The 16,981-nt window shown below is 34.8% G+C and overlaps 1 protein-coding gene across 2 annotated transcripts in view; it reads right to left on the bottom strand.

The window, feature by feature from the left end:
• Window positions 1-16,981, bottom strand: part of agap3 (ArfGAP with GTPase domain, ankyrin repeat and PH domain 3) — a 1,735,421-nt gene that overhangs the window by 138,358 nt on the left and 1,580,082 nt on the right. For both annotated transcript variants that reach the window (XM_028803882.2, XM_028803880.2), the window contains exon 12: window positions 11,578-11,763. In XM_028803882.2, the coding sequence (XP_028659715.1) occupies window positions 11,578-11,763 (186 nt within the window). The remainder of the gene's footprint in view (window positions 1-11,577; window positions 11,764-16,981) is intronic.

The raw sequence follows: 16,981 nt of genomic DNA, 5'->3' as shown, positions 1-16,981 counted from the left end.
GTCAAACCACATTTAGTTAATATAATTTTGGATGAAGGGGAGAAATCCCAAAGGAGGGCTATGTCAGAAACAATTTCAATTATCACTCATCTTTAATATTCTAGAAAAGATACTGTTGTTCCTTTTTCATGAAGTCTCACGGACTATAGCAACATAAAACACCTGAATGGAAGAATCGGAGACTAATAAGTTGAATGGATGAGTGTCTGGTTTTTTATGCTTGTTCTACTGAAAAGTATTCTAAAGAATGTAATATACATACAACATATATACAATATGAAGATGTGCACATGGTAAAGTGGTAAAGTATGAGTGTTACATTTTCTTTTATGCTGCACCTTAAGGCCATTTTCCACTTATTTTTAGAATGAACTATGTATTATAATTCCTATAATAACTTTCTTACAATGAGGAAGTTTCTGTGGATATTATCTAAACAACTGACATTGTAAATAAATATATATCCATTTTGGAATACACAGTGTTTTATAGGAAAAAAGAGGAACACAAAGCACAGCAAAAGGCAGGCACAGCAATGTTTTTTAATTTGTCGGCAAATATTAAAATGGCTTCATATTGTTTACATAGACATGCCTTGTTGACTATCATTAAAATGTTTTTTTTCCCCCATAATAAAAATAAATGTATTTTGATATTGCGTGAAATATTTATAAATTTATGGATTTGGTAAGAAAACATGAACTTAAACATTTACAGTAAAACTCTAACCAAACACCAAATAAAATCAGTACTATGTGAAAAAAGTATTAAAAATAATGGAAAATATCAGTTATCACAGTATAGTGTACTCACAAAAAAACAAAATGTAAATCTCCCAAGAACAGAAAAAAGGTGTAGATAAAGCAGTTTTGAGAATGATTGAAAGTTATAAAAGTGTAAAAAAAAAAAAGTGCAAAAATCTAATCCTCGTATGCAGAAAGTGAATTCCGAGAATATATAGAAATACTACACGTACAGCTATCAATAAAAATTTTAATAGTTATTTGCAACACAGCCTAATTGAAGATGCAAAAGAAAAATGAAGTACACTTTGCTGCAACAGGCTTACTGATTATTTCTGAAAGTGTGCCATTTTCAAACATGCATAGTTTATTGCTACTACTATCAGTCATCATGGTGTCAATTAGTAAATGTGAAATAGAATGATTCATGGGGTTTTTATACCTCATTTTGACCCCTGAACCTACAATTACTTTTAATTTAAAGGAAAACAAGCACACCGATTTGTTATTTATTTGAAGAAGCAAGAACATCTTAAAATGGAAAAAAATAATAATACAGTAAAAATGTTTTCTTCTATCAGCAGGATTCTGTAAACAAACTATTACATGCAATATAAAATTCTTAAAGAAGCACGTAAACAGTAGACTTAGTCATCTACTAACATTTTTCTTGACAAAATGTTAGAAGAAAGGTATCTTGGGCTGACCGGTTATTGCCTATTAACATTTTGCAGCAGACTGATTACCAAGCCTTTGGATTCTACTTCCAAGACAGCAAGTGTGTGGGCTGAGGCTTTAATGAATTTCAGAAGGACCACATAACATTCCACTTGGAGGAACTTGAGAGGGGGAGAGCACAGAGCTGAAAAAAAAATTGCCCTAGGCACCGTACCAAATTTATCCTCAATCAAATTGTTCATTACAATTAATAGCAAAATTAGAAACAATCACAGACTCCCATAATTATCATCAATTAGAGCCTAGTAATCAAGCCTTGAACTCGCACTGCTGCTCTTACTCCACTAAATGTCAAATTTCATTAGAAACCAGAAAACAAAATCAAAATCCACAAATTTCAACTTAAACTAAAAATGTAAAGAGGAAAAAAATCTGGTTTCTCTAACATTTGAGTTAATAAAAATGCTGTAAAGCAAAAACATTTAAATAAGCTGTAGCATCTTATGAGCACTTAAAATTCCTAATAATGGTGTAAGTGATAAAAATGTTTAATGATGTATAATGGGAATACTGGTTGTTGTTTGGTTCATAAAATTTAAACAATTAAAGATTCAAGCTTTAGAAAACCTCAAGCTGTACATTTTGCTGTGGTTGCTTGTTTTGGTTTTAAATTGCAGCCACTGACAAAAGACAGAAGAAAACATGTAGAATCGCAATCATACTGTAAAATGCTTAAAAGCATTGTTGATTGTTTTGGTTCAAACTATTTGAATAAATCTAAAACTAAACAGGGATTCAGCAGTACCGGAGAATGATCTTTAGTGTGTTGCTTGTTAAATATCCAGTATGAGACCACCACTTGTAATACAGCACATGTGACAAGAGCCCTTTTGAGAGAAAAATGGATCCAAATTTTGGAACTGTAGGCTTCTTTTTGTGCAGCATTCATAACATACAGGAAACTAGTGATGGCTTAAGCATTTTTTTGACTAAAATATTTGATAAATCCTCCTGACCACAGTCAGTAAATAATTAACCTACTGGTCTTAGGTATGTAAGATGAAACTGGAATACTCATATAAAAAAATGCGCAGAAACTGGTGGAACAGACTCTAGATAATCCAACGAGCCACTGAATAACTATTTTTTCTCACTTTTGGGTTTCTCTTATTTCGGTTTTTATTCAGATTTAAACATTTTTACAGTAAGAAAGCATTTGTAATCATCTGCAATATTACAAACAACAACAAAATGTCTTTTGCATTATTTTTACTGAAATTACACAACTGCATTAAGTGCACATGGACACATTCTGTAAAACTAAGAGGTTCAGGGATCAAATGAAATGCATAAATGAATGAATAAATGAATTGAAGCTCAGGGCAAAATTTATTGCTATAATTTATTTGTTTTCAAAGTGCAACACACAACTTAAAACATCCAGATTTGCTATACTCACAGTATGCTTTAACTTGGAGCTGTATTCATTGGGATTTTCATCTCTGACACACATCCCTACTGAAGTACACTATTGTGAGGCACTTGGTGTTCAGCTCACTGAGTGACACTCTCTCTTGTCTCGAGTTTGTTGAAGTTAACTGAGCTTGCAGTGTAAATATGGTGGGAAAACTGGCTTCCCGATTCAAACAAATCACTGGGATACTGTTGCATCCTGAATTTTGCTGGTAAGACTGTTTCTTGGTTTATATGATATTACTCTATCCAATATTAACACCTTCATTACTCTCATTTAATTTTCTTACAAATGTGTTTTTAAAGACACACACGTGCTGGACATCCTGCACGCCGTGATTTACAGTATGCATGTTTACAAAAAGATACAGAAGCAATGATGGGGTTTCTGTAAACAATAGCATTCACTAAATAACAACACTGTAATTGCCTTCCCCAAATCTCCAAATCTGTGCACTTGTGTTAATATCTAAAATCTGTTTTTATACGTCAGTATTGTTATCCCATTCATGTTTCACACATCACAGAAATCTTCAGACTTTAAATGAATAACTATAAACTTTAAAAAGTATTTCAGTCTCTTCCAGAGTCATGAACAAAATCTACCTTTTCTTGCCAGTGTTTATATGAAAGTAAAGGTCCATGCAAGACTGACTTCTGTTTGACTGCATTCAAAAACATTTTATCTTACTCCCATATGGAACCAATTTCACTCCTATTAATTACTGTGAACAACACAACATGTTGTGTCACTCTTCCATCCATACACTGAGATCAGTGTCCTACATCAATTTACGGTGGAAATGTTTTATCCCACCTGGATATTCATGAGACAGATACATTTCAAAAGACTGCTTAAAGACTGATACATTTTTTAGTGTCAGACAGCAGAAAAAGGATTTTGGGAGCCCTATCCACTGGTGCTGAACAAAGGGGAATTTTAATGTGGGGCGTGAAGTTCAAGTTCAGTCTTATGAACCACTACAGGATGATTATGTTTACTCTAAAGTCAGTGGAGAAAGTTATTTTGTCACTTAATAGCGAACCATCAATTCTGAAAAACCTGACTTGCTTAAGAAGTTAAAATGAATGTTGTCCCTAATCTTTGAAGCGTTGGATTCACATGATGCTGCAAAAAGCAGTCTATAGACAAACTCATAATTTCTATTTATGCAATGAATATCTGCAGATAAAAAGAGAACTTTGCAATAGCTTTCTCTACAAATTTTAGCTTTTACACCACACGGTTGTGATCTATGATAGCTGTGATTTCACTTAAACCTTACTTTTCTTAGGCATTGCATCCTCTCACTTACATTAAGTGAAAGCCTTGAAGAATGTGTTAATATTATATTGACATTGAATTTGTAAATACTGGCTGAGTTTCATCTAATCACTGTGCAAATTCAATAAAACAATTGCAAGGCAACTTGGCACGTTTTCATACTGTATATGCAGACAAATAAATGGCATACATTTTTCGGCCATTTTTTATGGTCACTTTCACTATTGTTTGTGAATAACAGTTGCAATTTGCCTGCTATAATTTACAACATCCATCCATCCATTATCCAACCCACTATATCCTAACTACAGGGTCACAGGGGTCTGCTGGAGCCAATCCCAGCCAACACAGGGCGCAAGGCAGGAAACAACCTCCGGGCAGGGCGCCAGCCCACTGCAGGGCGCACGCACACACACACACACCAAACTGGGAATCCACTACTTTCATTTACAGAAACATTATTTTTCACTTCAGTCTACAAAGTAATGTGATTGTACAGAAATATTCTAAAGAAATCTATATTTCAAAACATTCCAGTGAACATGCAGTTGCACAGCTTATGCACAGTATGTTGAATTAATTCTGTAATGGCAGGCATATTGATAATACTGGCTCAACTGTATGTTTAAGTTTTAATATTTATGTTTTGTGGCACAATGTCCAGGGCTGTTTCAAGACTTGTATGTAATGCTGCCTGGATATGCACCTCTCCTGACACCCATGAATTAAATGCTCATTTAAAAAAATAATAATACAAGCTGGGCTTGTTAACTGGTTCGTGATTTGTGTGGATGACAGAGTTTGATACTGTTAGAAACTGGCTAAAATACTTGCTTAAGATACAGACTTCCAAGCCCCTCTACCAAACCCACCATTGACTGATTAATGATGGATAATTTTGTTTTGAAGATTTTGTATATTCTCTCAGTTTCTCCTATTCCTGTTATTTTGCTCTTGTTACTAAAGTGGCTCTGAATTAGTGACAGTAGGTGTTTTTTCAGTGCTCTTCTCTCTCTTTATGTTTTACTGTGGTGTCAAAAAGGATCACTGTATGTAAATATGATTGTTAGCAAGTGAGGGTAAAATACAGGTGCTGGTCATAAAATTAGAATATCATGACAAAGTTGATTTATTTCAGTAATTCCATTCAAAAAGTGAAACTTGTATATTAGACTTATTCATTACACACAGACTAATGTATTTCAAATGTTTATTTCTTTTAATGTTGATGATTATAACTGACAACTAATGAAAGTCCCAAATTCAGTATCTCGGAAAATTAGAATATCAATTAAGACCAATGCAAAAAAAGGATTTTTAGAAATGTTGGCCAACTGAAAGGTATGAACATGAAAAGTATAAGCATGTACAGCACTCAATATTTAGTTGGGGCTCCTTTGGCCTGGATTACTGCAGCAATGCGGTGTGGCATGGAGTCGATCAGTCTGTGGCACTGCTCAAGTGTTATGAGAGCCCATGTTGCTCTGATAGTGGCCTTCAGCTCTTCTGAATTGTTGGGTCTGGCATATTGCATCTTCCTCTTCACAATACCCCAGAGATTTTCTATGGGGTTAAGGTCAGGCGAGTTTGCTGGCCAATCAAGAACAGGGATACCATGGTCCTTAAACCAGGTACTGGTAGCTTTGGCACTGTGTGCAGGTGCCAAGTCCTGTTGGAAAATGAAATCTGCATCTCCATAAAGTTCGTCAGCAGCAGGAAGCATGAAGTGCTCTAAAACTTCCTGGTAGATGGCTGCGTTGACCTTGGACCTCAGAAAACACAATGAACCAACACCAGCAGATGATATAGCACCCCAAACCATCACGGACTGTGGAAACTTTACACTGGACCTCACGCAACGTGGATTCTGTGCCTCTCCTCTCTTCCTCCAGACTCTGGGACCTTGATTTCCAAAGGAAATGCAAAATTTACTTTCATCAGAGAACATAACTTTGGACCACTCAGCAGCAGTCCAGTCCTTTTTGTCTTTAGCCCAGGCGAGACGCTTCTGACGCTGTCTCTTGTTCAAGAGTGGCTTGACACAAGGAATGTGACAGCTGAAACCCATGTCTTGCATACATCTGTGCGTGGTGGTTCTTGAAGCACTGACTCCAGCTGCAGTCCACTCTTTGTGAATCTCCCCCACATTTTTGAATGGGTTTTGTTTCACAATCCTCTCCAGGGTGCGGTTATCCCTATTGCTTGTACACTTTTTTCTACCACATCTTGTCCTTCCCTTCGCCTCTCTATTAATGTGCTTGGACACAGAGCTCTGTGAACAGCAAGCCTCTTTAGCAATGACCTTTTGTGTCTTGCCCTCCTTGTGCAAGGTGTCAATGGTCGTCTTTTGGACAACTGTCAAGTCAGCAGTCTTCCCCATGATTGTGTAGCCTACAGAACTCGACTGAGAGACCATTTAAAGGCTTTTGCAGGTGTTTTGAGTTAATTAGCTGATTAGAGTGTGGCACCAGGTGTCTTCAATATTGAACCTTTTCACAATATTCTAATTTTCAGAGATACTGAATTTGGGACTTTCATTAGTTGTCAGTTATAATCATCAAAATTAAAAGAAATAAACATTTCATTAAACATCAGTCTGTTTGTAATGAATGAATCTAATATACAAGTTTCACTTTTTGAATGGAATTATTGAAATAAATCAACTTTGTCATGATATTCTAATTTTATGACCAGCACCTGTACTTGATGCTGCCAGAAAGGCTTTCGCCACTTACAACACTGTGTGAGACTTAAGTGGGTAAAGAAAACATATTTAAACAGATTCATTATTTTAAAAAAGAGTTGTTTAAATATTGTTAAAATAATTTGTAACAGCATTACAACAGTATCAATTAAGTACACAAAAACAAAAGAGGTGTAGCTGTTAATGATATTAGCAGCACTTGGACACTGGGGACAAAATAGAAAGCATCACTGGTGAGGATGCCAGTCTATAAGAGAGTGAAAACATACTCACAGATGGACAGCGTTAAAGCTTCCCGCTCCCAGAAGAGGATTTTGTGGCAAGCAGGACAGACACTGCAAAGTACACAAATTTTGAAGAAGAGGACTGCCAAGTGTGCCCGACCAAAGATCATCTTTAGCAAATTGTAAATGCTTTAATGAAATTTTGTTTTAGTTTAGTGTATGTGTTACTAAGAAGAAGCAACTTGTTTTATAGTAGGCACTTGTAATTGTTCTGCATCATATCTACACTACATCTGTCAATCATATACTCTATAAAGATCACTTTCAACTATTAAAAAGTAATCTATTAATTGCTGTACTCTAAGGTGTGTTAAGGACTTAAGAAATGCACAGGAAAAAGACGTGACAATGAAACCTGACTTCTGTGAAGTGTTTTTACCTACACTTTGACATATAAATTCTCATTGTTCTTTTCAATAATACACTTCTTAGCACACCACTCAATACACAAAACACACCTCATTTAGGTGCAAGGTGGAAGTTCCCAATTAACCTAACGCACAAGCCCTTGGGATAGTGGATGAGAACTGGAATACCTGGAATAAAAGCTAAGTAAACAATGAGAGAACGTGGAAACTCCAAACAGACATTGATCAGACACAGGAATGGATACTGGATCTACACTTCTCAGAGAACCAGTCAATGTGATGTTAAAATAAGCAGCTCCAAATCTATAATGAATACTTATACCCTGACCTTTATCAGCTTTGACCTTACACTCCCGGCACATACAAGCAACACATACATTTTGGGCTGGAATTCCAACTCTGGAACTGTGAAACCACACCACAAACCACAATTCAATTGAAAATCAGTGATCTTTTAATTCTTGCAGCAATTTTTGCAAACTAACGTATTACATGTTTCTAATGTATTTTCATGTATCAAATATGGTCATAATGTGCCTTTCTTTTTTTTTTTTTTGTTATTAACTGCTGCTGACACTATTCTAATTATTCATCCATCCATTTTCCCCAACCAATCTTTGTGGGGAATTTTTTAAAAAAAACTATTAAAATGAAGAATTATTTAATACATTTTAACAAAGGGAAAAGTGCAGTCATATACACAGTGTATAAGAACATTGAATAAGAACATTTTGCATCATTTACATCATAGCAATATGACTTAAAAATGGCAAGTGAATTATAGGTACCTGAAGGTGGGTGCAATAGAATACACACTGTACCCTAAGCTTGTGGTCATTAATGTTATAAAATCACTTAAAGTAAGATTAAAAATGCAGCCAACTGATATTTGTATAATAAGTGCTAGCTGTGCTGCCCATAAAAGATGAACTGAAATCTAAGTAATCAACATAAACCTCTGCATTAACATTTGTGTCCATCTGAGTTACTGGTTTTCTGGAATTTGTGCCATACATTGGTAGGGAACAAGACAAATGTTTTTTGGAAGATACTGTGCTTCATTCAAGCAATTTCCTGCAATATTTCTTTGCTGTATACCTAGTTTTTGTTTGTTAGGACCAAGTAAATACTAACTAATCTATTATCAAATATGAACTTAAATGTGTTATAAGGGACCTTAAGTGATATGGTTGGATATACCACTGGATGCTTAGTTTTTCACTACACACTATGGCTGTGAAAACAAGGAATGGAACTGCAAAACTTAGAATTGCAGTCTAAATTCATTCTTTTATTCTTAATTAAAGATTGTTGCCTCATGTAACCTGTACACTTCAAGGCCCAACATGATGGACATTCACAGGTGCTCTTCTGCATAATTCTGTTGTAAAGAGCTATTGATTGAGTATTACTGTCTGTCCATTAGCTTGAATATCTGGACATTCTCTTGTGACATCATTCATCAACAAGATTATGCTATGATGTTCAGAACTACCACTCACTTTATTTTTGTGTTTATTGCACCATTCTTTATAAACATTTAGAGACTTTAAGACATAAAAAAAATGGTACAATACCAAAAATTATACCAAGGACAATGTTGCTTAGATCGTGCATTGACAATCCTACTGTTTGGTCAAACAACAACTAAGCCTTTTGATGATATCTACATGTTATATATAGTGCTTCAGCCACATTACTGACTTTTTGGAAGCATGAGCTATTACCATTAACAAGCAGATGTACCTAATAAAATGTCCACTGAGTGTATATTTAAAAATTCCTGTCTTCATAGGTGTGACATAATTTCTAACGCAATTTTAAAGTTAATTTTGAGAGTGGCACAAAAAGGTGCTAAAATCACATGAAATTGATAGCACAGAAAAGCAACATCTGTAGTGCATTGTGCACATCTGCTAGTAGAGTGCATTAGTCAGAACTGGTCACTGTGTTGCCTCTAGGCAGGCAATACATTTATGTGGATAATATCTTTAGAGGCTCAAAACACACCAGCTGTAATCCTTTCAGCAGAAGGACTTCTGAACTATTTTACAAAAGACTAAGTTGTAAGCAGCTCTGTGCAGAGGAGTTAAAGAAACAAAGACTCGTCAAGGTAATTCCTTCTAGGATCTAGTGCATGTGGGATTTGTACTATGCAGTACTGTGCAATCATGTGCTTTATTTCATCCTGTTTAAGTTTCTTTAGCTGATGCAAGATCTGAGATTCATTTTTCCTACAAATATAGGTGTCTAAACATGCACAGCTCAAAAGCATGCAAAAATTATAAAAAAAGCAGAAAAAGTGTTAACAATCTGATTAATTCTGTTTCGGTGGGAAGTTGATGGGAGGTCGAATGATGGAACCATTGCCTTAGCTTTCCTGAAATTGATAGTTTTTCACAGTTACAAATGAGAGCCTCTCTCGTCTGTAAAACCGCGGGCTGCTCGGTTGGACTCCAGCAATGATCATAAACAGCGCTCTTTAAACTGCGAAAGCCCCTGAGACCTAGCAGGGAGGGGGACGACACGGTACTAATGAGAACTACAAGGGGGCAAACATGCATGGAAATGACTGTTATTCCGCTGATGTACATTTAAGTGCTTTTTTACTGCCAACCACAAAGAAACAGAAATAACCGGTGATGAATGTCACCAGGAAAGCATTTATTTTCCAATTCGAAGAGAAGTGGTTGCGCTCTGCAAATGTATTATTTTAATTCACTCAACTGCGTTGAAATGATAGCAGGAAAAGAAACATGACTGTAGAACAAATAAGCCTTAATCTGAAATAGTGGACTGTTCATTTTGCATGGTACAAAAAAAAAAAAAAAAAAAAAAAGAAGAAGAAAAAAAAAAGGCCTTCTTGAAAACAACAACAATCCAAAGAATCACACAGATGTGAATATTATGAAAATGGAGATCATTATGGTAATATTCACAGCATTCAAACAATTTAAAATATCATAGTTTGTAAATGATGGCTCCTATCCAAATTTAGGCACAAAAACAGGAATGATGGGTCACTGAGAAAAATAAAAGAAATCCTAATAACTTCCATCTGTTGATGTTTCATTTAAGTATAGTTACATTCAGTAACATACACTTTTCAAACCTAGCACTTAAAACATTCCATAGTGGGTGAAAGGAAATAACCTTTCATATCTGTAGATAATTTGATTACACAAATAAAGCCAAAGACACAAAACTATTTTAAGTCTTAAACTTAAAATGAAATTAGACGCAATAGTATAAAGGCACTATACTGTACTGTATGTAAAAAACGTAAGGTTAAAATAAGGAAACTGACTTGTCACTGACTTGTTTTACTTTGTATTTTAGCTTTTTGTAAGAAGCAAAGATAATTTCTATTTCTTTAATGTTTAGGATGGAAAATTCCCAATGATTTAAATTAACTGTTCTGTGAAGTTTTGGAAAAGAATGTTTACTAATAGCAGCATTAAAACCAATGCAGTCACTCAAGATGACGTGATTGATATTTAACTTATTACAACTTTAATTACTTTGTTAGAAAGGTAAAAAAAAAAAACGTAGTGCAATACAGAGTCAAAAACTTTATTGTTAGCACTGACACATCTGAAAGGACTTGAACTGATTTTACTGTATATACAGATATTAATGGCCAGAGATCAAACTGTAATAAGTGAAAAGTACATACATTGCAATGTATCGTAAAATTATTTAATATATTTTTCTGCTATTTTAAAAAATATGTAAACTGTACACTAAGTTTTATTTACTTTGTTAATTACTTACAGGTCTAATTCAGCTCAGTTTTATATATGAGCTCTGACAAGTGGCAATATTGTACTGCAGACAGCAAAGATGCAACAATGTAAAATTTTGCAATGATTCTTTTAAAACCTATGTACTATGAGGACACTGAAGAAGCATATTTGTTAAATATGTGCTTAAAGAATAAATAGTAAAGCCATTGTTTTCACAAACGCAATGCATAAATAAAACCATGACAAGAGATTAAAGTAGTAAACTTATTAGAAAGTATACGGTACTGTCCTCTCACCTGCCCCTGTGTTGGTGCTTGTGCCACTGTTGGGGGTGATGACTGCCTCATTCCATTGGTCTGCACTGGATACGGAGAAGGAACGATGGTGCATTCCATCAGGCTTACCACCATAAGCAACAAGATTCGTCCCACTTACAGAGCGCTCTGACTGTAGAGAACCACTGCTGTTTGAATGCGAGGCCCCTGAAAAAACAAAGCAGGAAACATGAATGATCAGTATTTTACATTTTTACCCTTGACGACATCAAAAATGTGTGTGTGGAATGACAATTTTAGCGAAATAGTCAAGGAGAAATGATCATTAAGAAAAATTTTACATTAGGAATATTTTATGGAAAGTCTGCAAAAATTTTTCCATTTTCCACATAAATATTTTACAGTAACATTAAAATATAAGGAAGTACATAAGAAATAAACTTTTCAATTTAAATCGATGAAGGAGAAATGGAAGGTTACATACCAATGAATATAAAAGACAAATCTACCCTCATTCAAATATCCAAACAAGTATGGCTTTGTGAAGAGGCCAGTAGACTGATTTCAAAACACTTGCAACCACAGCCAAAAATAAGTGTATTATATAACAAGTTTATTTGCTGTGAAGCTGACTGCTTTGATTTTGAACAGACATCAAAGTTGGTCCAGGAGAGGGTTAAAACCACATCAGTCTAACTTTCTGGGGTAAGGTGAACAATAGTGCAGTGGTAGGGTGATGTTTTTATGGCATTCACTAAAATGAAATTAAACATACAGTAGCTATGTTATTCAATTAGAGATATCCTGGTTTTCTATTTTGCATTCTTAAGGGAGTAAAGTAAAGTTTAAGCTTGTAAGAAAAAGTAATCCGATTGGGTGATTCTAATATTCAGGAGGATGTAGAAACTGGCACTCTCAGTAAAAGTTTTCTTTCCTTGATTGATTCTGTGTGGTTCTCCAAAATGTGTATAGGCCTATACATTGCTATAATCATAGTTTAGGTTTAAATACAGAAGCCTGCTAAATTACACTCGTACCTTTTTAAATTGTGAATGGTTATTAATATTTGCATTCATGAACACAATCAGGTTAGGTCAGGTTGGGGAGCATGCACTGATACAGCATGTTGCCGCACCTACCACACGACGAAACAGCTCGGAATCATGGTTGGCAACACCCCAGGTAAACATGCAGTCCAGCTCCACCCTCCAGAAATGGCCCTCTATTTGCTGCAGCCAGGTGTTACGTGGCCATCCCCTTGGCCTGGTCCAGCCACTCGGGTCCTCAACAATGAGGATCCTGCAACCCGGATCGCCCTTGGGGAGTCATGCCACATGGCCGTAGAGCCGTAACTGACGCTCCCTCACAATGCAGGTAATGTGCCTCACACAGGACTCCATGAACAACTGGTCATTCGACACAAAGTCAAACCAGCGCTACACAGGGATTCTCAGAAGAGACACAATACTAAAAGGGTCCAGTCTTCATGTCAGGTCACTGGATAGCGTCCATTTCTCGCAATGATCTAGCAAGACAGGAAGCATTAGGAGTCTAAAGACTTGGACCTTCGTCTTTTTGCATAGATATTGCGAGCACCACATAGCCCTTTCAGGCAACCTCATGAACCCCATGCTCTCCCAATCTGTCTACTGACTTCATAGGAAGAGTCACCAGAAACATGAAGGTAAGTAAACCTCTCGACAAAGTCGACACTTTCTCTGCAGACAGACACACTGCTGATGGCTGTGCCTAACAGGTCATAAAGGCCTGGATCTTGTTTTTTATCAAGGACACACATTTTGCTTGGTGGCTCATCATTTGCATGTTTTTTTTCTTGGTGAATCCTTATGAATAATCCAGCAGTAGTTCTCCCATTATACCATAATACCAAGGTTCCTGGTACTTTCTTTCCATGTCCTTCATATCCTGATGGAATCTTTCAGCCTGCTCTTCATTCAGACTTCAAGATTTTCAGAGGAAAAAGTCCAAATGTGAAACCAAAAAATGAACTTTATAATTTGGATCTCTGCTGTTACCTAAAAATTTACAAATGACTTTTTTTGAATGATACCCAAGTCAATACACCATCAGATTCTGCACTGGAAAAATAAAGTCCAGCAAAAATGTCCTCTTTCAATTTAGCCCCAACAAACCTGGAAAGCTTGGACACATACATAAAGGCTCATTTTTTTGTTAGGACTTCAACAAACTGCTTCATTAAATCAAGCTTAATATAAAGTGGAGGTAGGAGAACTTTATCTGGATCCACCAAGCTAGTTCTGATGATGTTTTTGGCACCAAGCTGTAGCTTTTTTTTCTAGTTGGCTATTCCTTCTGTAAACAATGTGAATTCTTAGCTGTCTAGCATATAGATAAAACATGGAAATTTAGCATGCCCCGACAGCAGCTATGATTTACACCCTGTTCAATTTCAGCTATATGCTGACCCTATTATTGATTAAAATAACTATTTTGCTTTAAACATATATTTTAATATTTGAAAAATGCTGAAATCTATTTAATTATAGTGGAAAAAAAAACAATAATATAACCTATACTTGACAGTTAAAATGTGTTTTGTGAACAAATGTTACATTATGAAGAAAAAATAGTTTCTCAAAGATACATTAAAGGTAACATTAAATAATCAAAACAATGTTTTCAGTGTATACCTATACTATCACTTGTATCATTAACACTGAGGATATAATTCTCACTAATTTTTAATAAACCATTTCAGGTAATTATTTGAATACCTTTAATTTGTTTTATCTCAAGCCAGGAAATGTTCGATTTACACCCTAAACTTTAAGGCATTTGAATACTGACAGCATTTTGAGATTTATTGTCATAAGTAAAGGTGTTTTTCTCAAAACAAAGCCAGCTGAGGAGGGCTTCAGTGGGAAAACATCCCGCCTTGATTCTAGGAAGCCATTAATTAGTATAAATGTAGACTATAGGAGATTAAAGTTGCAGATTTATCAGTCTGAATTGACTAAAAGTATTAAAGTGTATAAGAAAGCTCTCCACTGGGTATGTTTTGGTAAAAGTAAAAATAAGCCTTAAATTAGTATTATTCAGAAAAATAGCTAATTTTACTAATAAGAAATTTGAAACAGCTGACATAATTACATTTAATTTTGGTAGAAATGACTTTATGAATTTCTTTCATAATAAAGCAGACAACATGAAATTAATAATTTAGCATGCAGCATTAAATTCAAATAGCAAAGCATCATATCATGACACCCACTGTACCGCTCACCTTAGCAAATTTAAACTGATGACAGTACTGGAGGATTTCTAAAATGAAGCTCACTAACCACCCCTTGGACCCAGTTCCAACTATTTTGTTATTATTGAAATTGTTCATTCCTTCAAAGAAGACATTGTTACCTCTATTGAGGAAATTAGATTAAAATACAAATGGTTTTAAAAACTGTAGACAACTTACAAGTTTGTTTTATGAAAACATACAACTTTCTGCCTGGTGTTGGCTTCAGTTACATCATAGAAAATGTCTTAGTTCATGTTGTAAATAATATTCTAAGCTCTTCCAATAAAGAATGAGACATAATCATTATGCTTTTAGATACTGTACTGCTGGTCACATAATTCTGCTATACAGACTTGGCAATGTGTTTTTTCTATCAGACACTGTCACTATGTGGTTTACTTCATATTTATCCACTCTGTTTCAATATTTGTCTGAAGACAGTACATATTCTTGTACATAGTCATACATAGCATCCTTCAGGGTTCATTGCTGGAAATAATTCTCTTTACTTTAAATATAATGCCATTATGAGTTTTAAATCGGAAAAACAATTTTACATTTCACTTGTAGGGTGATAAAAACAAGCAACACTTTTTCAATTACATAATAATTTTACTGATGCAAAACTATGAATGAATGATAATTATTTGTTTTTAAATGTAAAAGAGACACAAGAGAATGGTAACAATGTCAATCGTAAGACAATACCAAATACCCTTCATTCAAAAGATCTGAATGAATGTTGAATTCATCTGGAATGAAGGTGTCATTTTTGACAATGATTTGGCCTTCAGTCATCATGTTTGCAAAATATTCTAAAATTAAGGCTTATTTTTATGCTAATGGATTATGAACAGCGAGTTTATTGTAATTTTTTTTGCTCATGCTGTTTGCCTTGTTCACTTGCTACTGTATTACTAATTTAAAACATAAATAAATAGCACTAAGAAGTAGAACCATATATAACATCTGTTTTTAAAATACTTAATACACAGAATCATAAAGGGTAAAGTCTTGCTTTACATGTTTAAATTTAAAATGCCTATTCTCTTGGGTTTACATTGTGACTGCAAGATACTGTCTTCTGTGAAAGTCTGGAAATAAACAAAACTAGCATAAGAAGTAGAATGTTTTGCTAAAAGAGGCCCACACATTGGTATGATCTTCCAACTGATATTAGAAAAGCATCTGAATTAAGGCTGAAGACTAATTTTCTAGCATAAGCATATTCTGCTTAGAGTTGCTGCTGACAGTCAGGAACATACCCAGACATCAGTCTAATTAAATGTGGCAAGAAAAGCAATAAACAATCAGAAGCAGACATCCTTTTCTTTATCAATTTCTTAACTAACTAAATTTGCTGTTAAGGTAAATGTAGAAGTACAATAACAGTCTTGGATGAGTAGTAGCCAACAAAAATGACACGATCCCTTTACTAACAATATTTAAAAAAATCCTTTTCACAAGGATAGAAGGTGTTAAAGGTTTTGAAAATGAGCAGCTTAGGTCTATGTACTTTAAACTTAAAAAATAAAAAAAAAATTGACATTGATAATTCAGCTAGCCTGTTCAATTATAAGTTTGTCATAACCCGTTTGTGACCTTTCTTTTAGGAAATATTATTTAATGTTCTGGATATTATATGACTCAAATATGTTTTCAGTAACAAATAAAGGAATATTGAAATTAAGGGTTATATATATATATAACTTTTTGGAAATGTAAGATTTTGTGTGTAAAGTTAATAAAAACAAACATCTGAATAAATTAATTTTGTTTTCACTACGCCTCACATATATTTTGTGTAGGTAAATTATGGAAGTACCCTAGTCCTGCAACTTCATACAGTTTCTCTAGTTTTTCCATTTTGTGTTTCTGAGCACTTGCTTCAGCTGTTTGATCATGTTTTGTTAAATTGTTTTCCAAGTGGTTACTCTTCAGCATGAAATTTAACCACATACTTGTCCTTTTCTTTGTATTTGTTTAGCCAACCAGTTGACTGACCTTCCTTTTTTGACCATATTTCTCCATTCTCTGTTTCCCAAACTCACGGTTCTGAATTCAACACTTCATACTTTTGATTGTCCATTCAGTGATTCCACCAAGACCTTACTCTTAAGAAACTGATGGGCTATCTGAGTCCAGAAG

This window comes from Erpetoichthys calabaricus, chromosome 6, assembly GCF_900747795.2.
Source record: "Erpetoichthys calabaricus chromosome 6, fErpCal1.3, whole genome shotgun sequence".
NCBI classification, from domain to species: Eukaryota; Metazoa; Chordata; class Cladistia; order Polypteriformes; family Polypteridae; genus Erpetoichthys; species Erpetoichthys calabaricus.
This window is presented reverse-complemented; position numbering and strand designations above follow the sequence as displayed.